Source organism: Salvelinus fontinalis, chromosome 6 (genome assembly GCF_029448725.1).
Source record: "Salvelinus fontinalis isolate EN_2023a chromosome 6, ASM2944872v1, whole genome shotgun sequence".
Lineage (NCBI taxonomy): Eukaryota > Metazoa > Chordata > Actinopteri > Salmoniformes > Salmonidae > Salvelinus > Salvelinus fontinalis.
The window spans coordinates 51690173-51714226 of NC_074670.1; the positions used below are offsets into that span (position 1 = coordinate 51690173).

Below are 24054 nucleotides of genomic sequence, written 5' to 3' on the forward strand. Positions count from 1 at the left end.
ACGTGCACATTTGCACATTTGTGGCCTGCTGGAGGTCATTTTGCAGGGCTCTGGCAGTGCACCTCCTTGCACTAAGGCGGAGGTAGCGGTCCTGCTTCTGGGTTGTTGCCCTCCTACGGCCTCCTCCACATCTCCTGATGTACTGGCCTGTCTCCTGGTAGCGCCTGCATGCTCTGGACACTACGCTGACAGACACAGCAAACCTTTTTGCCACAGTTCGCATTGATGTGCCATCCTGGATGAACTGCACTACCTGAGCCACTTGTGTGGGTTGTAGACTCCGTCTCATGCTAACACTAGAGTGAGAGCACCGCCAGCATTCAAAAGTGACCAAAACATCAGCCAGGAAGCATAGAAACTGAGAAGTGGTCTGTGGTCACCACCTGCAGAATCACTCCTGTTTTGGGGGGTGTCTTGCTAATTGCCTATAATTTCCACCTTTTGTCTATTCCATTTGCACAACAGCATGTGAAATTTATTGTCAATCAGTGTTGCTTCCTAAGTGGACAGTTTGATTTCACAGAAGTGTGATTGACTTGGAGTTACATTGTGTTGTTTAAGTGTTCCCTTTATTTTTTTGAGCAGTGTATAATGTTAACTATAAGAACATGTTCCAGATTGTTGTGAGATACTGAGTCTTGTTAGCTGCTGACATACAATACCTTTACATTTCAACAGATACATATACAGCATGACCTCACAATGAGATGCAGAATGTCAAAACTCAAAAGGTGTCTGTGCCTCATTTGTCCTTCCGGGCACCCTTAGAGCCCCTGTGGAAGGGTGGAAGATGGAGATATAGTTTAGTGAGAGAGGACTATGAAGAGACTACACCAGGGGAGAGGAATACCAACACAGACACTCAATCAAAAAGGTAAATAAAACTTTTTTATTAAAACAAATGTATTTGAAAAAAGCAACATAACGGTCAAATGTACACACCGGCGACGCAGTGCATAAACAGCAGGTTTAGGGTGACTTCCTCGATCACAAATGCAATGAATTAACTTTATCCACCAGTGATGCATATTAGCAAGCCACAAATGATTAATTAAATGACAATACAAGGGCTGAGCTCTGCTTTAACAAATTGTTTGAGGAAAACTTTGGCATTGGAGAGAAGTAATCATCATTGCAATTGAGCCTAGATCTAAAACCATAGTCTAATAATATTGATGACTAACAATATTAAAACATGACAATCTAAATTAAGTGATTTAGCCTTAGAGTTGCAACATTTCAGTAACTTTCCCCAAATTCCCTGGTTTTCCAGAAAAAGATGAAGCAGGAAATCTGGGAATACTCCAACCGGAATTAATGGAAAACCTGAGAATTTAGGGAAAGTTAACAGAATTTTGCAACCCAAACTACAAGGCAATCTGAAATGACACAGTTCCCTTGTCTCTTCCTCCAGGTGAGGTTATGTGTATTAACAGATAATAAATGTATACACCACAAAATAACATAATGTCGGATACAACAACTGTGCAACAATGACAGCAATACTGTAACAAATACAAAAGGGAAAAAATAACCCAACGTAAAAATGGAAAATTGACCTTCACTAAAAAAATCTTACAGGTGGTGAAGGGAAGGGTCTAGGGTTGTCATGATGACAAAGTCATAAACTCTACCAGCTGTAGTTCGGGGGCAGTTATGGAGTGGTATATGGGTTATGAGGGATTTGGTTGAAGGTAGAGGGGGCCAGGGGAGGTGGGTTGGTTAAGGGGCAGGGGGTTCCTGGCTGGTCGCTTACTTTCGTTTGCTCTTGGTGTCAGTGGTCTGGAACACGCTGGAGGCAGACATGAGGTTCTCGATATACTGACCCAGAACCTGGTTCTCAGACTTCAATTTCAGGTTCTCCTCCTTCACTGCGTCCACACGCGACGACAGGTCTGACAATGACAACAATGATTTTCAAGGAACTGCAATAACTAACAATTTACTGCTGCTTTCGCCTCTCTGTCTGCACACATCCAGCTGTCTCACCTTCTAGAGTGTGCTGAAGCTCCAACACCTGGTTTATAAGCCTCGTCTTTTCTTCCAGCTCAGCCTGATTCTCCATGTCACCTACAAACACACACAGTGAATTTATTTGCAAACACGTCCACAGGAATCACATGCTGCTGGCATTGCACATTTCCCAGAAGTGTTTGTCTCTTACCGTCCCCATCGGAGCTCATGGCGAAGTACTCGTCTTCCTTTTTGGAATGCAGGGCTGCGACTTACAAGGACACTGGAAGTGGATAACAAAAAATGTGAAGAAATGGGACGCAAGGCAAGGGTCAATGACCCCATGACTGACCTCTTCAACTCTATTATGTAGTTCAGAAAAGTAGAGGTTTGTGACAACATGGCGCCCGCATGTGTGGATTGATTAATAACAGTTTTAGGGTTGATTGACTTGCTGTAAATGATTCAATACAATCAATGCAACGGTCTCTACTGGTAGGCCTACATTTGATGGCACTGTTCCCCAATTGCTCCGTTCAGTTTGCCAGCCAACTGGTACACTTCCACTTGTGATTAAGTTAGTTGTAGGCAACATTTCAACATTTCCCTTCAGCTGCTTTAAAGTAGCAATCCCAAGATTGCCCCATCAATTGTTGGATTTTAAAATGTAATGATATAGCTATATCCTTTAATTATTGGACGGTCGGTCCTTTACATTTTAGTAATTTAATTTATGCTCTTATCCAGAGTGAGTGCATACATTGATACTTGTTTCGTACTGGTCCCCATGAGAATCAAACCCTCAACCCCGGTGTTGCAAGAGCCATGCTCTACCAACTGTGCCAAGGATATCATGGATGGTCAGTCCTTGCATAGCTCCGTCTCTGAATATGAGGTTGGTTACATTTATCCAGCCCCATCCCTCAGCTGTTTGCCAAAACAGTGGCGGGGATTCGATTTGTTGTTGTTTGAACTGCAGATGTCCCCTTTAATTTCTTTACATAATATACACTTGCTGCCTACAAGACTATTAACGTTACCCTATTATTACCCTAACCCTAGCTTTGAACAGAGCGATAACGTTATCTAGGTAACGTTAACTTAGCAAGTATAGTAGCTAGCTAGCGTTAGCTAAATAATGGTTTTCGTCTGCCCGCAATCACAAAAAGCTCATTTAGAAACCCTTGTCCACCCAAATGTGTTATGCTACTGGTAATGTTATAAATCATGTTCATCTACCGGCGTCCAGGCTAAGCACCAAAGTTAGCCACGTTAGCAGGCTTGCTAGCCGGTTAGCTAATATTGCTAGCTACGCCGACAGGGGCCAGCTGGCGAAACAATAACAAACCATGACAGACCTCTCTTATTTGCTACCCAGAACAATAGTTTCTACAAAACCATTAAAACAGCACAAGTCGACATTGACAGAAAATATGTAACTTACTTACCCTCAAAGACCAAGAAAATGATTGAATGTTGTGCTGAAATGGAAAAATACAAGAAAAATACAACAATCCTGTTCAATGTGTCTAGCGCCTCATTCGTGTGATGACGTGCCACGTGTGTCCGCTGGGGGATGACGTAAGACTGATTGTTAAAACCAGAGCATAATTGAGCTACCGTAGCTACTAATGTATTTGCATTTTGTTCTTAAGTTACGCTTCGAACACACCGACAGTGTTTTTGCGCACAATAGTATGCAGCATCATCTGGATGTGTATGCAACAAAAGTTCAACATTCACCTTCTGCTACCATTCGGTCAAGCGGTCTACGCATACAGTTTGAGCATACTTCGTTAGCATGTGGAACATTCAGGGCCTAAACTCATCAACCTTTGGACTGAAGAGTTTAGCACTGAGTTCAACAAAAATCTTAAAGATGTTGACGTCATCATTCTGCAGGAGACATGGTGTAAGGCTGACATTGTCACTCACTGTCCCATAGGCTACAGAGAGGTAGCCCCCCCCCCCCCCCCCCTCAGAATCACCATATTACTCAGAGGAGATCTTCCCCACCTTTGAGGAAGAGACCTGCCATTTCCAGGCCCAGGGAAATGTGCTCATCTGTGGGGACACACATGCGCGCACAGGAACACTACCTGATCTAACGAGCACACGAGGGGACTGCTTAATTACAGGCCATACTGTTTCTAACTGTCTTAATCTCCCCATAGAAACAACAGTGACAGCACCGTCAACAAAAACGAAAGGGATCTGTTGCAGCTCTGTAGAAGCCTGGGTCTGTACTTTGTCAATGGTAGGTTACGGGGGACTCTTTGGGGAGATTCACCTACTGCTCACCTCTTGGCCACAGTATAGTAGACTGACTATATGATCACAGACATTGACCCCTTCTCTCTCAGCTCATTCACTGTCAAGCCACTAACACCTCTGTCTCATCACAGCCAAATGACGTTGTTCCTCAAAAGAACAGACTTGGAAACAACCAGACATTCACAGCCCAGTAAGCTGTACAACATCAGACATTCATACAGATGGGCCCAAAACAGCACAGAAGAATACCAGAAAGCAACCTGTAACCAAAATATCCAAACACTCTTAGATAACTTTCTGGATACCACATTCACTCACAGTAAAGAATGCATCAATCTAGCAGTACAAAACATAAACTATATATTCAGGCAAATGGCAAAAGAAGCACAATTTAAATTGATAAAAAACAAAACAAAAAAGATCACAGATGACAACTGGTTTGATGCAGATTGTAAAATTATTAGGAAAAAACTTAGAACACTATCCAACCAAAAGCACAGAGACCCAAATAATGGTGAATTACGCCATCATTACTGTGAGACTTCAAAACTCTATAAACGTACACTCAGAACCAAAAAAGAAGAGTTCAACAGCAAGCAGCTGACACTATAATTGAGGAGTCCATAAACACAAACAAATTCTGGAAAAATTGGAAAAACAAAAAAAATCTAAACAAGAGGAATTAGCGATACAAAATGGTGACATATGGACAACCCATTTTAAAAACACTCTTCAACACCGTTCAAATTGACACAAACACAGAACAACACCAAATTCATGAAGTTGAATGGATTAGAAAAAGCTATAAAGGACAATCACAATCCATTGGACTCCCCAATTACTGACCAGGAGCTCTATAAGAGTAACCTGGGGAATGTTTTCTGTAGTATTATAAATGTAAGAGTTCTAAACTTCCTTAATAAGCACAATGTCTTGAGTAAAAGCCAAATTGGATTTATACCAAAACATCTCACAACTGATCATATTTACACCCTACACACCCTGATAGATAAACATGTCCACCAAAATAATACCAAAATATACGCTTGCTTTATCGACTTCCAAAAAGCATTTGATTCTATTTGGCATACAGGACTGTTCTACAAAGTTATTGAAAGTGGTGTAGGGGGTAAAACGTATGACATAATTAAATCAATGTATACTGGCAATACGTGCAGCATTAAAATTGGCAAGAAAATAACAGAATTCTTTAACCAGGGGCGGGGCCTTCGTCAGGGTTGCAATCTGAGCCCTGCACTCTTCAATATTTACATCAACAAATTGGCCACTATTATAGAAAGTCCTCAGCCCCTGGTGTTAGTCTCCACAATTCAGAAGTTAAATGCCTACTCTTCGCAGATGACCTATGCCTGCTGTTACCCACAGCACATGGCCTACAGCAGAGCCTGGACCTGCAAGAGCAGTACTGCCAGACCTGGGCCCTGGCAGTAAACCCCAAAAAGACTGAAATAATGATTTTCCAGAGAAGACCCAGATCTCAGGGAATTAGACCAAAGTTCTCAATTGGTACAAAATATATAGTACTGCACACACTACAATTACTTAGGTTTAAAAATAAGCTCAACTGGACACCTTAATGAAGCAGTGAATGAACTGAGAGAGAAATCACGCAGGGCATTCTACGCCATTAAAAAGCAAATTCAAATTGAAATGCCTATTAAAATTTGCCTAAAACTAATTGAATATGTCATTGAACCAATTGCACTTTATGGCAGCGAGGTGTGGGGTCCACTTGCAAAACAAGATTTCATCAAATGGGACAAACACCCCATTAACCCTGCATGCAGAGTTCTGTAAGATTATCCTACATGTCCAGAGGAAAACTACAAACAATGCATGCAGGGAAGAATTAGGCCAATATCCACTAATAATAAAAACTCAAAGAGTAATTAAGTTTTGGAAACATCTAAAATACAGTGACCCCCCTCTCATATCACTACCAAGCCCTGCAATGCCAAGAGCCGAGCAAAGAAAAGAGTCCCCTCATCCAGCTGGTCTTGGTCCTGGGGCCTCAGGACCAGAACATCCAATCAATCAGGATAAACCAAATTACAACACAGTCAAAACAAAACTATATTGCTTATTGGGAAACACAAGCACAAACACAAAGCAAAATGCAGTGCTATCTGGCCCTAAATTGACAGTACACTGTGGCTAAATATTTGACCATGGTTACTGATCAAAACCTTAGAAAAACCTTGACAAAGTACAGGCTCAGTGAGCACAGCCTTGCCATTGAGAAGGGTAGATACAGGAAAACCTGGCTCCCTGTAGAGGAAAGGCTGTGCAACCACTGCAGAACCTGAGACGGAGCTGCATTTCCTGACAAAATGTCAAAAATATAAAACAATTAGTGTAATTTCTCCAAATTTGAAACCCTTATTCAAAGTTTCAAAGACCTCTCTGATGAGAGTAGGCTACCCGTCCTGTTGGGGGAGGACGCAGAGAGTTGTGGGTTGGCAGTGCACTACATTGCTGCCTGCCATAAGTTGAGGGACAGTGCCTGACAGACCAATCAACCTGCACATGTACTCTACTGTATGCTTATTGTTATTGTTGAATGTATGGTTATTTTGACACTTGATCATTGTTGTTACTGTTTGTCTCGTTGACAATTTTGATTCTCATTTTTATATTGTAAATATCCAAAATAAGCTTTGGCAATATGTACATTGTTACGTCATGCCAATAAAGCAAATTGAATTGAAATTGAATTGAATTAAATCCAATGTATGCACCACACCGAATGCACTAAAACTGCCTCTGCAATGCAATGCTGCAAGGCAAACGCAGCGTTTCATTGGAAATGAATGTAATTCTGGTGTACCAAAATGACTCTGTCGGTGTGTTCGAAGCGTTCAATATTTGCTATTGCTTTGCTTTGACTAGAGTTTGACACAGACTGGAAAAAGCATGGTCAAACACTTAAAAACATTTTTTTATATTTTATTTAGTAGTTTCACAATTGTATAGCACAAAACAGAAATGTCACTACCATGGCATTTTCCCCATCCATTTGTTAATATTCATTGCTAATGGGTCACCATCATAGAAACTATTTTGTAAAAGTATTCAAGGAGAATGCCATGAAGAATACCAATGGTGCTCAGCACAGACAAGCAGAATAAGGCACCCAAAGTCAGGTAAAACCCAGGCAACCTAGAAATACAAAGAAAGCTGCATTAGAGTCCAGTTCACATATTCATTAACAGGGGAAGGTATGATTACAGATTAAGCCATGTTCACTTTTTCAAGCAATCCTACCTTTTTTTAGTGGACATGACGTATCCATTGAAATACATGTGTCGAGCCACCATATACACAACACCTCCAAGAACAGCAAGCACTAGGAAGACACAAATGTACAGTATGTAAGGGTATTTTATGCAAAATGTAAGGAATGCTCTAAAACATTCTCAGACATGCAGAATTACCTTCACTGAAGAGCAGTCCAGAAGTCCACAGCACCACTAGGAAGACTGGGTACAACTCAACATTGTTCTGACTAGGGATGGGACACACACACGTAGGACACACACACGTCAGCATTGAGTCAGCATTGAGTTATGCAGACACAACATTTAATCTAAAATCAATGAAGTTTAGAAATCTTACTGTGCCCGGAATGTTCTCTCAAACTCCGGTGGTCCAGTGACAGTGGGCGGTATGACCTTGTGTGTCATTCTCGCCAGCCCCACCCGTCTCGCCAGGTACCCTGAAGAAGATGCCCCAACAACACTTCAATCTTACAAACTCAAAATTATATTTACACAATATAGGCCTTCATGGTTCTGTTCCCATAAGCAGGGTCATAGATATCTGTATAGTCAACCATATTACAATGGAAGGCCTGAAAGTTTAGTTTGCTTACCCATTTGAAGGGCAGAAAACAGAGACACGGCAGCCAGCAGAACGGGTATTTCTGTAGTCATGATTTTAGTATAGTTTTAGCCAAAGAGAGATACGGTTTGCCCACTGTTATAACTCCAGGTTGGTTTGCGTAACTTCCTTAGGGGAAGTCAAGTCACACCCATTGTCAACAAGTATGTTCTTGTATTATGAATGCCCCAGAGCTACATTTCTATAACCCGCCCATAATATTGAGGAGAGGTTGTTTTAGGAAGCTGGGTGAAAACAGGTGGAAGTCTACTTCTGATAGAAAAAATAAAAATATAGTAGACCTATATACAGTACCAGTCAAATGTTTGGACACACCTACTCATTCAAGGGTTTTTCTTTAGTTTTACTTCTTTCTACATTGCAGAATAATAGTGAAGACATCAAAACTATGAAATAACACATGAAACCATGTAGTAACCAAAAAAAGTGTTAAACAAATCAAAATGTTATATTTGAGATTCTTCAAAGTAGCCACCCTTTGCCTTGAAGACAGCTTTGCACACTCTCACTGGTTCTGTACATTATGTATAATATTCAGTATTATGTACAGTATGCAATGCTATAGTCATTCAGTGTAGTAGGCTATATTGTCAGAAGAACTTGGATAATGTTGGCGGTGACATGATGACCACTGTGATTTGATGTCCTTTTAGATCTTTGCCCAGTGACCCTACCGCATGCTTTGGTTGTATAGTGATCGACAGGCACTATGCAGCTCAATATCGGTGATGTCAGAGCATCTTAAATCTGACATCTGCATTGCCGTGCAGAATTTGCAGTGATACAGCCCTGCAGAAGTCAGGGCATTCATACTTCTTGCGCTTTGCAGAGCAGTGCAGAGCTGTGTGATGGAAGTTGTCAAGGAAGTGAGTTTGTGTTTATACAGGACCTCCCGCCCCCACCTACCATCAACCAATCATGTCAATGCCGCACTATAAAGCAGACCTCCGCATTGTTACAACATTTGAGAGGCGTACGGCGGTGCGGTACAGAGCTCAATTTGGCCTCTATGTGCATCAGGAGGCTCCACAATTGCATAACACCATCCATATGGCACCTCCGAACACATTTTCGGATAAAGCATAAATTAGCTCTTAGCTGATGAAAAGAGAGCTGGTTTTTGGGCGGGGAAACGGCGTAAGTGGATGTTCTGTTTGAATTGGATGACGTGTCGAGTGGAGATGAGAGTGAGAAGAATTTGATTACAGGGGCGAATGCAAAAAGAAAGAGGTAAAGTGGTACTAAATCCAAATCTAGTTCTGAGTCTTTATTGGTTGGAATAACGGTTTTGGATCAATTGTGTTACCTTGGAGATCCGTTTGAAGTCTCTATTCAAATTTTGGATGAGGTGGCGTCGATGAGAATAACGAGACATGGGCTTTTTTTGTGTGTTTCTATGGAACAGAACGAGCGTGTTTTGCGCCTCAAGAAGATGTCAGATTGGAATGTGTAGTGTGTGGATCTCCGAAGCAGGGCGCCTATAAAGGGTGTTATCTCTGGGGTGGCGCTAGAAGAATGGCGCCGACAGATGGTCGCCTCGCTTCGCGTTCTTAGGAAACTATGCAGTATTTAGTTTTTTTAATGTATTATTTCTTACACTGTTACCCCAGGAAATCTTAAGTCTTATTACATACAGCCGGGAAGAACTATTGGATATAAGAGCAACGGCAACTTACCAACATTACGACCAGGAATATGACTTTCCCAAAGCGGATCCTCTGTTTGGACCACCACCCAGGACAATGGATCGGATCACCTAGTAGGCGACCCAAAACAACGGCGCCGCAGAGGGGCAAATGGAGTGGTCTTCTGGTCAGGCTCTGTAGACGGGCACATCGCTCACTGCTCCCGAGTATACTACTCGCTAATGTCCAGTCTCTTGACAACAAGGTAGACGAAATTCGAGCAAGGGTTGCCTTCCAAAGAGACATCAGAGATTGTAACATTCTCTGTTTCACTCTCTGTTTCACGGAAACATGGCTCACTCGGGATATGTTATCAGAGTCGGTACAGCCACCCGGTTTCTTCACGCATCGCGCTGACAGAAACAAATCTCTCTGGTAAGAAGAAGGGCTGGGGTGTATGCCTTATGATTAACGAGTTGTGGTGTGATCATAACAACATGCAGGAACTCAAGTCCTATTGGTCATCTGACCTAGAATTCCTTACAATCAAATGTCGACCGCATTATCTACCAAGAGAATTCTCTTCGATTATAATCACAGCCGTGTATACCCCCCAAGCAGACACCTCGACGGCCCTGAAAGAACTTCATTGGACTCTATGTTTAACTGGAAACCAGATATCCTGAGGCTGAATTTATTGTAGCTGGGGATTTTAACAAAGCTAATCTGAAAACAAGGCTCCCTAAATTTTATCAGCATATCGAATGCGTAACCCGGGCTGGAAGCATTCTGGATCAATCATTGCTACTCTAACTTCCGCGACGCATACAAAGCCCTCCCATGCCCTCCTTTCGGCAAATCTGACCACGACTCCATTTTGTTGCTTCCAGCCTATAGACAGAAACTGAAACAGGAAACGCCCGTGCTCAGGTCTGTTCAACGCTGGTCCGACCAATCTGATTCCACGCTTCAAGATTGCGTCGATCACTTGGACTGGTATATGTTCCGGATAGCCTCAGACAACAACATTGATTTATACGCTGATTCGGTGAGCGAGTTTATTAGCAAGTGCATCGGTGATGTTGTACCCACGGTGGCTATTAAAACCTTCCCCTTCCGGGCCTCCCGGGTGGCGCAGTGGTCTAGAGCACTGCATCGCAGTGCTAACTGCGCCACCAGAGTCTCTGGGTTCGCCCCCAGGCTCTGTCGCAGCCGGCCGCGACCGGGAGGTCCGTGGGGCGACGCACAATTGGGCTAGCGTCGTCCGGGTTAGGGAGGGTTTGGCCGGTAGGGATTTCCTTGTCTCATCGCGCTCCAGCGACTCCTGTGGCGGGCTGGGCGCAGTGCGTGCTAACCAAGGGGGCCAGGTGCACGGTGTTTCCTCCGACACATTGGTGCGGCTGGCTTCCGGGTTGGAGGCGCGCTGTGTTAAAGAAGCAGTGCGGCTTGGTTGGGTTGTGCTTCGGAGGACGCATGACTTTCGACCTTCGTCTCTCCCGAGCCCGTACGGGAGTTGTAGCGATGAGACAAGATAGTAATTACTAGCGATTGGATACCACGAAAATTGGGGAGAAAAGGGGCTAAAATTAAAAAATAAAAAATAAAAAATAAATAAATAAAACCTTCCCCAACCAGAAACTGTGGATTGATGGCAGCATTCACGCAAAACTGAAAGCGCAAACCACTGCTTTTAATCATGGCAAGGCGACCGGAAACATGACCAAATACAAACAGTGTAGCTATTCCCTCCGTAAGGCAATCAAACAAGCTAAGCGTCAGTACAGAGACAAAGGAGTCGCAATTCAACTGACCTCAGACACGAGACGTATGTGGCAGGGTCTACAGTCAATCACGGATTACAAAAAGAAAATCAGCCCCGTCGCGGACACCGACTTCTTTCGCCCAGACAAACTAAACAACTTATTTTCTCGCTTTGAGGACAATAGTGCCACTGACATGGCCCGCTACCAAAACCTGCGGGCTCTCCTTGATGAAGGTAGGAAAAAACACCTCCACTTCGCTGATACTCAACAATGGGGATGCATGCTCAGCCCTTCCTGTACTCCCTGTTTAGCCATGACTACGTGGCCTCGAAAGCCTCCAACTCAATCATTAAGTTTGCAGATGACACAACAGTAGTATGCCTGATTACCAACAATGATGACACAGCCTACAGGGAGGAGGTGAGGGCTCTGGGAGTGTGGTGCCAGGAAAATAACCTCTCACTCAACATCAACAAAACAAAGGAGTTGATCATGGACTTCAGGAAACAGTAGCGGGAGCACCCCCCTATCCACATCGACAGGACCGTAGTGGAGAAGGTGGAAAGCTTCAAGTTCCTCGGCGTACATATCACTGACAAACTGAAATTATCCACCCACACAGATAGTGTGGTGAAGAAGGTGCAACAGTGCCTCTTCAATCTCAAGAGGCTGAATAAATTTGGCTTGGCACCTAAAACCCTCAAACTTTTACAGATTCACAATTGAGAGTATCCTGTCGGGCTGTATCACTGCCTGATATGGAAACTCCACAACCGCAGGGTTCTCCAGAGGGTGGTGCGGTCTGCCCAACGCATCACCGGTGGCAAACTACCTGCCTTCCAGGACACCTACAGCACCCGATGTCACAGGAAGGCCAAAAATATCAAGGACAACAACCACCCGAGCCACTGCCTGTTCACCCCGTTATCATCCAGAAGGCGAGGTCAGTACAGGTGCATCAAAGCTGGGACCGAGAGACTGAAAAACAGCTTCTATCTCAAGGCCATCAGACTGTTAAATGATTTTTAATAGCCATTGCTAGCAGATTAGAGGCTGCTGCCCTATATACATAGACTTGGAATCACTGGCCACTTAAATAATGGAACACTAGTCACTTTAATAATGTTTACATGTTTTGCATTACTTATCTCATATGTATACACTGTCGTCTATCCTATTCTACTGTATCTAAGTCTATGCTGCTCTGATGTTGCTCGCCCAATATTTATATATTCTTAATTCCATTCCTTTACTTTAGATTTTTGTGTATTGTTGTGAAATTGTTAGATATCTGTTAGATATTACTGCACTGTTAGAGCTATAAACACAAGCATTTCAAAACACCCGTAATAACTACTAACACGTATGTAACAAATACATTTTTATTTTGGTTTGATTTGAGTCTGAATACTAATGTAAATGTGATATTTCAGTTTTTGTATTTTTTTTATACATTTGCAAAAATGTCTAAACCTGTTTTTGCTTTGTCATTATGGGGTATTGTGTGTGTGTATATTGAGGGGGGGAAACGATGTAATCTATTTTAGAATAAGGCTGTAACAAAATGTGGAAAAAGTCAAGGGGTCAGAGGACAGTTGTGGCCAAAAGTTTTGAGAATGACACAAATATAAATTTTCAAAGTCTGCTGCCTCAGTTTGTATATACTCCAGAATGTTATGAAGAGTGATCAGATGAATTGCAATTAATTGCAAAGTCCCTCTTTGCCATGCAAATGAACTAAATCTCCAAAAAACATTTCCACTGCATTTCATCCCTGCCACAAAAGGACCAGCTGACATGTTAGTGATTCTCTCGTTAACACAGGTGTGAGTGTTGACGAGGACAAGGATGGAGATCACTCTGTGATGCTGATTGAGTTCGAATAACAGACTGGAAGCTTCAAAAGGAGGGTGGTGCTTGGAATCATTGTTCTTCCTTTGTCAACAATGGTTACCTGCAAGGAAACACGTGCCGTCATCATTGCTTTGCATAAAAAGGGCTTCACAGGCAAGGATATTGCTGCCAGTAAGATTGCACCTAAATCAACCATTTATCGGATCATCAAGAAGGATAGCGGTTCAATTGTTGTGAAGAAGGCTTCAGGGCGCCCAAGAAAGCCCGCAAGCGCCAGGACCGTCTCCTAAAGTTGATTCAGCTGTGGGATCGGGGCACCACCAGTACAGAGCTTGGTCAGGAATGGCAGCAGGCAGGTGTGAGTGCATCTGCACGCACAGTGAGGCGAAGAATATTGGAGAGTGGAAGAAAGGCATGAAGTTGAAGAAGTAATGGTAGTAGGAGTAGAGACAAGATGATGTTCCTTGTCAACAGAGGGATCCTGGCATGTTCCATGTTAAGAAGGTGAACTTTGTAGCGTTTACTTTGGTTATCAACTGCACAGAGCAAACGGAGACAATCGGAGGAAATTGGCATGATTGTGAGTGCAATTGAGTGTTTTTTGGGACTTGGGAACTTTTCTGCAGAGGCATCACAAGGAATCTTGCTCCGCACCCTCCCACCAATGTAATATACACTGCTCAAAAAAATAAAGGGAACATTTAAACAACACAATGTAACTCCAAGTCAATCACACTTCTGTGAAATCAAACTGTCCACTTAGGAAGCAACACTGATTGACAATAAATGTCACATGCTGTTGTGCAAATGGAATAGACAAAAGGTGGAAATTATAGGCAATTAGCGTAGTGTCCAGAGCATGGAGGCGCTACCAGGAGACAGGCCAGTACATCAGGAGACGTGGAGGAGGCCGTAGGAGGGCAACAACCCAGCAGCAGGACCGCTACCTCCGCCTTTGTGCAAGGAGGAGCACTGCCAGAGCCCTGCAAAATGACCTCCAGCAGGCCACAAATGTGCATGTGTCAGCATATGGTCTCACAAGGGGTCTGAGGATCTCATCTCAGTACCTAATGACAGTCAGGCTACCTCTGGCGAGCACATGGAGGGCTGTGCGGCCCCACAAAGAAATGCCACCCCACACCATGACTGACCCACCGCCAAACCGGTCATGCTGGAGGATGTTGCAGGCAGCAGAACGTTCTCCACGGCGTCTCCAGACTCTGTCACATGTGCTCATGTGCTCAGTGTGAACCTGCTTTCATCTGTGAAGAGCACAGGGCGCCAGTGGTGAATTTGCCAATCTTGGTGTTCTCTGGCAAATGCCAAACGTCCTGCACGGTGTTGGGCTGTAAGCACAACCCCCACATGTGGACGTCGGGCCCTCATACCACCCTCGTGGAGTCTGTTTCTGACCGTTTGAGCAGACACATGCACATTTGTGGCCTGCTGGAGGTCATTTTGCAGGGCTCTGGCAGTGCTCCTCCTTGCACAAAGGCGGAGGTAGCGGTCCTGCTGCTGGGTTGTTGCCCTCCTACGGCCTCCTCCACGTCTCCTGATGTACTGGCCTGTCTCCTGGTAGCGCCTCCATGCTCTGGACACTACGCTGACCGACACAGCAAACCTTCTTGCCACAGCTCGCATTGATGTGCCATCCTGGATGAGCTGCACTACCTGAGCCACTTGTGTGGGTTGTAGACTTCGTCTCATGCTACCACTAGAGTGAAAGCACCGCCAGCATTCAAAAGTAACCAAAACATCAGCCAGGAAGCATAGGAACTGAGAAGTGGTCTGTGGTCACCACCTGCAGAACCACTCCTTTATTGGGGGTGTCTTGCTAATTGCCTATAATTTCCACCTTTTGTCTATTCCATTTGCACAACAGCATGTGACATTTATTGTCAATCAGTGTTGCTTCCTAAGTGGACAGTTTGATTTCACAGAAGTGTGATTGACTTGGAGTTACATTGTGTTGTTTAAGTGTTCCCTTTATTTTTGTTGGGCAGTGTATTATTTTTGTTTTCTTTCAATACCCGGTACAGTAGGTGGCGGCAATACACCTATAGGCGTATTCTGCCATAACACTTTAAAGAAGAAGAAGAAAAGAGCTGAGGGAAGCAGTGTAGTGGTAGATGAAGTGCAGAATATTACAAAACCGACCGCAACACGTCAATTCTCTGCGCGTGTCATCCACGGCAATGGCCACTATGGACAGCGATGATGATATGGAAGAAGTCGTTGAAGGTACGGAAAAAGCTGACAAACGCATATGCGTCGTTTTTTGTGTATTTGTTACATATTTTCCGGTAAACTCTCCGCATAATATACCGTGAACAAATTGATATTATGGTTTTTGACAGGGGTTGTGGGCCCGTCGCGCCCGGGACTTTATTTCCGATGGAAGCCCACTCTTCGGGCGTGCGAGGCAGCAGTAGCGACACAAAAATGGGCTGATGTGCTTTGACACTCTTGAGTTAAAATGCAGTTAGAAAAATTATTACATTGTATTGTAAACGATTTGCGTGCGCTCTGGACACGTAGGCTACATCGATACGTGTGCCAAAATTGTAGACTTGACCTAAAGTGTGTCATATTAGGTGCTGTGCTAAATGCGTGACACTTTACTAACCGTAGGCCTACTTTATTTTACATCACACAATTGTTACTTTTAGAACATATTTTTGTTATTCACAGCCAACAAATGCTGACGCAGTAACATTGTTTATAGGGAATATCAGGGGTAATTCGATATGCATAGGATCAGACGACCGCGTGCGTGCGAGTTCTTGTACATGTTGACAATTCCATATGTAGCTGCTGGCACCTGGTTACTTACACTTTGTTTAGGGTTGAGTTTAAACTAAAATAATTAAATACAGCCGACAACCATTCGTTTCGGCTGCAACACCCTCAGAACCAACTAGTCTTAAAGCTCCCACTCCATGGCCCAAATAGTAATTTATATCAGTTGATGTGGTCCTGATAGCTCGCATAAAAAGGGTTCGGGGGGCATAGGCTACTCATTCAGTTAAAATGATCACAAGAGCAGAGAAAGGCCAGTGCAGTTCGCAACCCACACATGATTTACTGCACACACTATGTAATTGTTTGAAACCTGGACGTTTTACCAAATTAACAAGGCATGTCTTACCTTGCTTTATGGTAGCCTAGCCAAAATCTGACCATAGTAACGTTGAGGGAATTATTACTCATATGCCATTGAAACCAGCATTTCTCTTGTTTTACCAAATCAACATTTCGTTCACCAGCCAGAGGCACAAACCTAGTCATATTATATGACTAGGATTGTGCCTTTGGTTGATGAAAGAAATGTTGCTTTGGAAACCAAGAGAAGCAAGGTATAGTATTACCAACCCTGAAGTGGTGCTGCCATGGCACACAAGTGGTCAGGTTGCCCGACTATTATCAGACTTTGATCTGGATCAGGACAGCAAGCACAGCGAAGGGTGCATTTATCATATGGACTCAGCTTTTCAAAAGCTATCTGATCATTTTCGCCTATTGGATAGGATTAAATGCATAGGAATAGAACAGGTGTCTCCATTTCAAGTCGATGAGTCATCCATTCTATTAATTATACGCATTTAATCCTAACTGATAACTTTTGAAAAACTGGGCTCAGATACAGTGAATTGGCAATAATGCAGACTCCTAAATGTGTGGTTCTTTTTCCGAGACGATTTGAAGCAATGGAGGCTGTTGAACTCCAGTGTAAACTGTCTTGTGCCTCTGTACAATCCTGATGTGTGTGCGTATGCAGGCCCTCTGGATGAGGATGACCAGCCTCACGGGTTCTGTACAGTCACCTTCTCCTCCAGTGATCGCTTTGAAGGACATTTTACACATGGAGAAAAGAATGGGAAGGGCAAGTTCTTCTTTTTCGATGGCAGGTATGACAGAAAAGCAAACACAGTCCATTCAAGTGTGACTGATCTCACTTGCTCGGTCAGGCTCTTATCAAGCTACGTTGCCTTGCCTTAATTAACCCTACCCTCTCCCTTCCTCCCCTCAACAGCACCTTGGAGGGGTTCTATGTGGACGATGCGTTACAGGGTCAGGGGGTATACTCGTACGAGGATGGAGGGGTCCTCCGTGGGACCTATATGGATGGGGACCTCAACGGTCCTGCACAGGAGTTTGACTCTGAGGGCCGGCTGATGTTTGAAGGCCAGTACAAAGACAACAGCCGCTGTGGGGAGTGTTGGATCTACTACCCTGTGAGTCATCATACTCACTGTAACTTGTTGTTATGTTACACTACACAAGTTACATTGAGATGTCATAGGGAGGAGAACTTACCACGAAAGTTGGTTGCTTTTCCATATTCAATAATGAAGAATGAATTGAACACTCAACTAATTGCTGCTGTCTGTGTGTGTGTCCAGGACCGTGGCAGTGTATTTGGGCAGGTGAACGAGGATGGCGAGATGACCGGTAAAGCGGTGGCGTATGTTTACCCTGATGGCCAAACGGCTCTCTACGGGAGCTTCGTAGAAGGGGAGCTGATTGAGGCTCGACTCGCCACCCTGGTTTCCATGGAGACCGACAGACCACACTTTGACGTTTCATCTGACAGTAAGTGACATGACACACAGCACAAGTAAACTGGTAATCAAATATAATGCTATATGGTTTCTAAAATTTCAGCATTTCCTGTTCTTTCTTAGGCCCTGTGTACTCCTATGATAAATCCACTTCCACCTGTATCGCTACCCACACTCTTCTTCCAGACCCCTATGAAAGCAAAAGGTAGGTACAGTGCATTCAGAAATTATTTCGACCCCTTGACCTTTTCCACATTTTGTTGCGTTACAGCTTTATCTAAAATGTATTAAATAAATAAAAAGTCCTCAATCTTTACAATACTCCACAATGACAAAGTGAAAACAGGTTGACATTTTTGCAAATCTATATAAATAAAACATACCTTATTTACATAGGTATTCAGACCCTTTGCTATGAGATTTGAAATTGAGCTCAGGTGCATCCTGTTTCCATTGATCATCCTTGATGTTTCTACCACTTGATTGGAGTCCACCTGTGGTAAATTCAATTAATTTGATATGATTTGGAAAGGCACACACCTGTCTATATAAGCTCCCACAGTTGACAGTGCATGTCAGCTCAAAAACCAAGCCATGCGGTCGAAGGAATTGTCCATAAAGCTCCGAGACCGGATCGTGTCGAGGCACAGATCTGGGGAAGGGAAGCAAAAAATGTCTGCAGCATTGAAGATCCTCAAGAACACATTGGCCTCATCATTCTTAAATGAAAGAAGTTTGGTGCCACGAAGACTCTTCCTAGAGCTGTCCGCCTGGCCAAACTGCGCAATCGGGGGAGAAGAGCCTTGGTCAGGGAGGTGACCAAGAACCCGAAGGTCACTCTGACAGAGCTCCAGAGTTCCTCTTTGGAGATGGGAGAAGCTTCTAGAAGGACAACCATCTCTGCAGCACTCTACCAATCAGGCCTTTATGGTAGAGTGGCCAGACAGAAGCCACTCCTCAGTAAAAGGAACATGACAGCCCTCTTGGAGTTTGCCAAAAGGCACCTAAAGGACTCTCAGACCATGAGAAACAAGATTCTCTGGTCTGATGAAACCAAAATTGAAATCCTGGAGGAAACCTGGCACCATCCCTACGGTGAAGCGTAGCGGTGACAGCATCATGCTGTGGGGATGTTTTTCAATGCCAGGGACTGGGAGACTAGTCCGGCTCGAGGGAAAGATGAACAGAGAAAAGTACAGAGATCCTTGATAACCTGCTCAGGACCTCAGACTGGGCTGACGGTTCACCTTCCAACAGGATAACGATCTAAAGCAAAAAGCCAAGACAATGCAGGAGTGGCTTCAAGACAAGTCTCTGAATGTCCTTGAGGGGCCCAGCCAGAGCCTGGACTTTCTCTCATTCTTCTCTGGAGAGACCTGAAAATAGCTGTGCTGTGATGCTCCCCATACAACCTGACAGAGTTGAGAGGAACTGCAGAGAAGAATTGGAGAAACTCCCCAAATACAGGTGTGCCAAGCTTGTAGCATCATATCCAAGGAGACTCGAGGCTGTAAAAAATGCCAAAGGTGCTTCAACAAAGTACTGAGTAAAGGGTCTGAATACTTATGTAAATGTGATATTTATGTTTTCCATTTTTAATACATTTGTTTTTGCATAGACATATCTTATGGGTTTACCTTCGGCTATCACATAAAAGGGAGAAGCTGATCTGAAGTCAGTTTTGCTGCTTCATTCCCTGTTGTGTCACAGGGTATTTGTGGCAGACTCACTGATCTCAGGAGCAGGAGAAGGCTTGTTTGCCAAGATGGATGTTGAGGCCAATGTTGTAATGGCCTTTTACAACGGAGTACGCATCACACACTCAGAGGTAAGAGGGAGACAGAGCTGTGTTTGTGTGTCAAATCAAATGTTACTTGTCACATGCTTTGTAAACAACAGGTGTAGACCAACAGTGAAATGCTTACTTACGGGCCCTTCCCAACAATGTAGAGGAGAGAAAAATAATAACACAAGGAAATAATAGACAATGAGTAATGATAACTTGGCTAAATACATGGGGTACCAGTACCAAGTCAATGTGCAGGGGTACAAGGTAATTGAGATAGAGATGTACATGTACAGTGGTTCCTCCTTTAAAAGTTGTGAGCGTACACCGTGGGACTTAGGTAATTTGTGCTTTAGTACGGTACTCTGCATCACCACTCCATTGCTCCAGACCAGCGCTAGGGGGAGTTAGAGCACTTATTATGCTTTTGGGTCATACGGTGTCTCTGACAATGAATGGGTGACACAAACCTAAATAGAAACTGATAATTGTGCACGACTTCAGTATTAATTACTAAAACTGTTGTTCCACTAAGGTTTATATTCTTTTATTTTGTTAGAATTAGAATTATTTTGCTCTTACTCTAGGCCACTCTCGCCCGGTGACGTTGTACAGCGCCTGAGCGCTGGTTCAATACCCGTGCCGGCCTCGACTGGGAGACCCATGAGATGACTGTAGGTTTTTGGTTTCTCTCCCTCTAAAAACAGAAATAAATCATTCTAAATAACAAATTGGCTTTATTTACAAATTAGTAAATGTCTCACCCCATGTCCAAGAATGGTCTTTCTCGCTCATTTTACGTTATTTGAAAATGAAAATCTCAAATATTTAAGGGGCATTACACTAATAATGGCGCTGACTAGGGAAACGTTCCCGCTGTTCTGTTCTTATTGTCAGTCTGCACGTTCAAACTAAAACAATGTAACTCATAATGGCATCTTTATGCTTTCATTAATAAAATAATGATAAAAATACTCTGGCATTTTGAAAAATTTATTTAGTTATGCATCCATAACGATTTACTATGGGAATAAATATCACTGAATTATAGAAATATCCTCATCCTCTATATGTAATTGTTGGCGGAGAGTCACATATTTTTTAATATACTGTAGACCTACCGTAGGCGACATGAGTCTCAGTGTTGAGTAACGTGCTGTTAAGTGGTGTAGGTCTTATTTATTTAAAGAGCATATTGATGTTAGAAGCAATAGCCTACAACAATTTTACTACCGTTTCGCACTGCTCTGAGACAAGCAATCAATGAGAATTATTTTCACTGAATCTCCGTTTGGGTGTTGGTTAGACAAGAATTAGAAAATTAGGGTGTAGAAATGTTATGCTCTTAGTGTAACATTTATTTAACTAGGCAAGTCAGTTAAGAACAAAATCTTATTTACAAGGACAGCCTACTCATTCCTCCCCGTCGGGGAATTGAACCCCGGTCTCAAACGCGTGTGCCCTACCCGCACGACACGGATTCTTTAGCTAAATAGCACAGTAAAGTTCTCCTGACCGTCACATTGTACAGCGCCATATTTTCCATTCCATCCTAGAGGGTTTTTCTTGGAATAGAAACACCATAATTTTAAGCAAGTACCAGTCAAACGTTTGGACACACCTAGTCATTCCAGGCTTTTTCTTTATTTTTACTATTTTCTACATTGTATAATAATAGTGAAGACATCACAACTATGAAATAACATATGGCATCAGTTAAGAACAAATTCTTATTTACATGGACAGCCTACTCCTTCCTCCCCATCGGGGAATTGAACGCCTGTCTCCCGTGTGTCCGCATTCTCTAGTACAGTCATTATTGAAGGCTATCAAATGCTTCTCAAAGATGCCTTCTGGTGGTCAAACTAGCACCAACTAGCATTAATGGTACCAGTGGTTCACACTTAAATAACGTGCCATAGAATTCTGCAGCAGCATGCAAGCTGCAACTTTTAAAGGAGGAACCACTGTAGGTAGGGGTAAAGTGACTAGGCAACAGAATAGAGAATAAACAATAGCAGCAGTATATGTGATGAGTCAAAATAGTTCATGCAAATATGGTCAATGCAGATTGTTTGTCTAGCTATTTGGTTAACTATTTACGTGTGTGTTCATGCAAAACCAGCTTAAGCTGTAGGCAATGTGTTATGTAAAGTTTTCACAAATGCAAGGTATGAGCAATAATCATTCACATGGCAAACCATATACTGTGTATATAGATGTCTGTGCTAAACATAACTCAATTTTCAAATTAAATACTTGTTGTTTTTTTTGTTGTTGTTTGTGGCGTTGCCAACGGTGCTTCCCAGGTAGACACTAGGGATTGGTCCCTGAACGGGAATACCATCTCCCTGGATGAGGACACGGTGATCGACGTTCCCCAGCCCTTCCACCAGATGGACAGATACTGTGCCTCGCTGGGACACAAGGCCAACCACTCCTTCACCCCAAACTGCAAATACGACCCGTGAGAATAATCCAAGCATAGCAGCAACAAATATGACCCAACTTGAGAGCAACATGATGTTCAGTAGGGTACAATGTTCTGAAGAGTAAAGATAGAAATGTAATGTATTCTAGGGTTGGACGGTATGTAGATTTTCATACCATTTCTGTACCACACCGGGGTATACGGTGTCAACGAAAGTGCACACAGGGTGTGCTATTAATGATAAAAAAAATAATAATAATTAAACGCACAACAATTTAGGCAACAGGTTCATGCTGTAACCATGAAGCTTGATCTTTACAGCTAACCACTTAGCTAGTAAGGTAGCAAACCAAATTCATAGCTGGAGCCCTGTGCTGGATATAATTTATTTCTTAGTTATACTTAACTTATTAGCAGAGGCGTGGGTGCCCCAAACCCGCAAAAAATAACTTTTTTTTTACAGTATTGAAAATCATACCGTTGGTATAAACGGTATATATTGTCTGAGCCTAATGTATTCTATCATGTTCTATTCCAGTATACGTTCCATTATTAAAAACGCGTCTGTCCATTTGTTTTCTCAGATTCGTCCACCCTCGTTTTGGACCCATCAAGTGCGTCCGCACCCTGCGGGCGGTGCAGAGGGTTGAGGAGCTGACTGTTGCCTATGGTTACGACCACGAGCCATCGGGGAAGAGCGGTCCGGAAGCACCAGACTGGTACAAACAGGAACTGCAGGCCTTCCAGCAAAGACAGGCTACCAACGGGCAGTAAAAAGAACGCACTACTACTCCACTCAATCTACCCAAACAACTACTACAATTAAGCATCTACTACTCCAGTCGTATAACTGCTACCCACCTCCCTGCCCTTTGCACAGGAGCAATAAGTCCCAAAATGTAAAAAATTAAATAAATTCAAAATACTGACCCAGTTGGGGGAACTTTCCGACCTGAACTAATGTTACCCTTACACCCAAACAGTGCTCTCAATGAAGCCCTGCTTCAACCTCCACCTACTCATTAATAACTGCCCTCCACTAGACTGAACCCCTCTTGCCTGAGCCCCCAGTCTTGCTACGGCTGCTCCTTGAGGACAAATGGCACAGACTCTTTCCAAACATTGAAGGATTGTTCCAGAGCTTGGCATCACAGGTGGAAGGTGTGATATGTCGCTTTGTACGGTATAGGAATGGGACACTGCTGTATGTGGGTGAGGATGTTATGGTGCTATGGAGATCAGCACAAACCCGGCCACACTTAAACACAGGAACCTATAATTCACGTCAAGAGACCAATCAGATGTAATGTACAAGGTTTACTGCTGTATTTGCTGATTTGTGAGTCTTGTTCTCCCAAGCCTGTCTTTTATACAACCTATGGACATGAACTGTGTGGCGTGTCCTTGATATTAGTTTGGTAATTGTGATGAAGTTAGACCCCTATTCCTTTTACTCTGCTGTGACAGGGTGTGTACTGGCTGTTTAAATCTTGTTCCTGTGTGAATCTGAATAGGTTTCAAGACATTGGCGTAGCCAAATAATTTCCCCAACATCACCTGAGTATAGTATAAATCAGGATCTAAATGGACTCTTGTGCCACATGGTTGGCCTTCTAACCTTTTTTTTGACATGCATTAAATACTAACCAATGATGTCTATAGTTCATTAGTTACATTTATTTATCAACACTTTTCTCGCCTTTTGGTTTGTGTTATTGTCAACTCTGCACATGATTCAGACCAATAAGTGAGCTCAACTTTGGAGACTGCTTCTCTTTTGGATAAAAAGGTAAACTGTGATGGATATAGCAACGGTAAACTCGTAAGTAGCCCAGACTAAACACAAATAAAGACATGAACTACCACTGTGACTTGCAAAGACTTC

The 24054-nt window shown here is 43.2% G+C and overlaps 3 protein-coding genes across 3 annotated transcripts; 1 reads left to right on the top strand and 2 right to left on the bottom strand.

Moving 5' to 3' along the window:
* Window positions 1-866: 866 nt before the first annotated feature.
* LOC129858075 (short coiled-coil protein B-like) lies at window positions 867-3536 on the bottom strand. The gene is made up of 4 exons (XM_055927006.1): window positions 3402-3536; window positions 2165-2236; window positions 1990-2070; window positions 867-1895 (listed from the first exon to the last, which is right to left on the bottom strand). Exons 2-4 carry the CDS (start codon window positions 2181-2183, stop codon window positions 1753-1755), a joined length of 243 nt encoding a protein of 80 aa, XP_055782981.1. The 5' UTR covers window positions 2184-2236; window positions 3402-3536; the 3' UTR covers window positions 867-1752.
* Window positions 3537-7178: 3642 nt separating this feature from the next.
* On the bottom strand, window positions 7179-8271 carry mgst2 (microsomal glutathione S-transferase 2). The gene is made up of 5 exons (XM_055924453.1): window positions 8120-8271; window positions 7864-7963; window positions 7683-7753; window positions 7513-7594; window positions 7179-7407 (listed from the first exon to the last, which is right to left on the bottom strand). Exons 1-5 carry the CDS (start codon window positions 8178-8180, stop codon window positions 7281-7283), a joined length of 441 nt encoding a protein of 146 aa, XP_055780428.1. The 5' UTR covers window positions 8181-8271; the 3' UTR covers window positions 7179-7280.
* Window positions 8272-15449: 7178 nt separating this feature from the next.
* On the top strand, window positions 15450-24034 carry setd7 (SET domain containing 7, histone lysine methyltransferase). The gene is made up of 8 exons (XM_055927007.1): window positions 15450-15631; window positions 17169-17298; window positions 17424-17625; window positions 17794-17983; window positions 18076-18157; window positions 19663-19780; window positions 22048-22205; window positions 22754-24034. Exons 1-8 carry the CDS (start codon window positions 15520-15522, stop codon window positions 22941-22943), a joined length of 1182 nt encoding a protein of 393 aa, XP_055782982.1. The 5' UTR covers window positions 15450-15519; the 3' UTR covers window positions 22944-24034.
* Window positions 24035-24054: the final 20 nt, after the last annotated feature.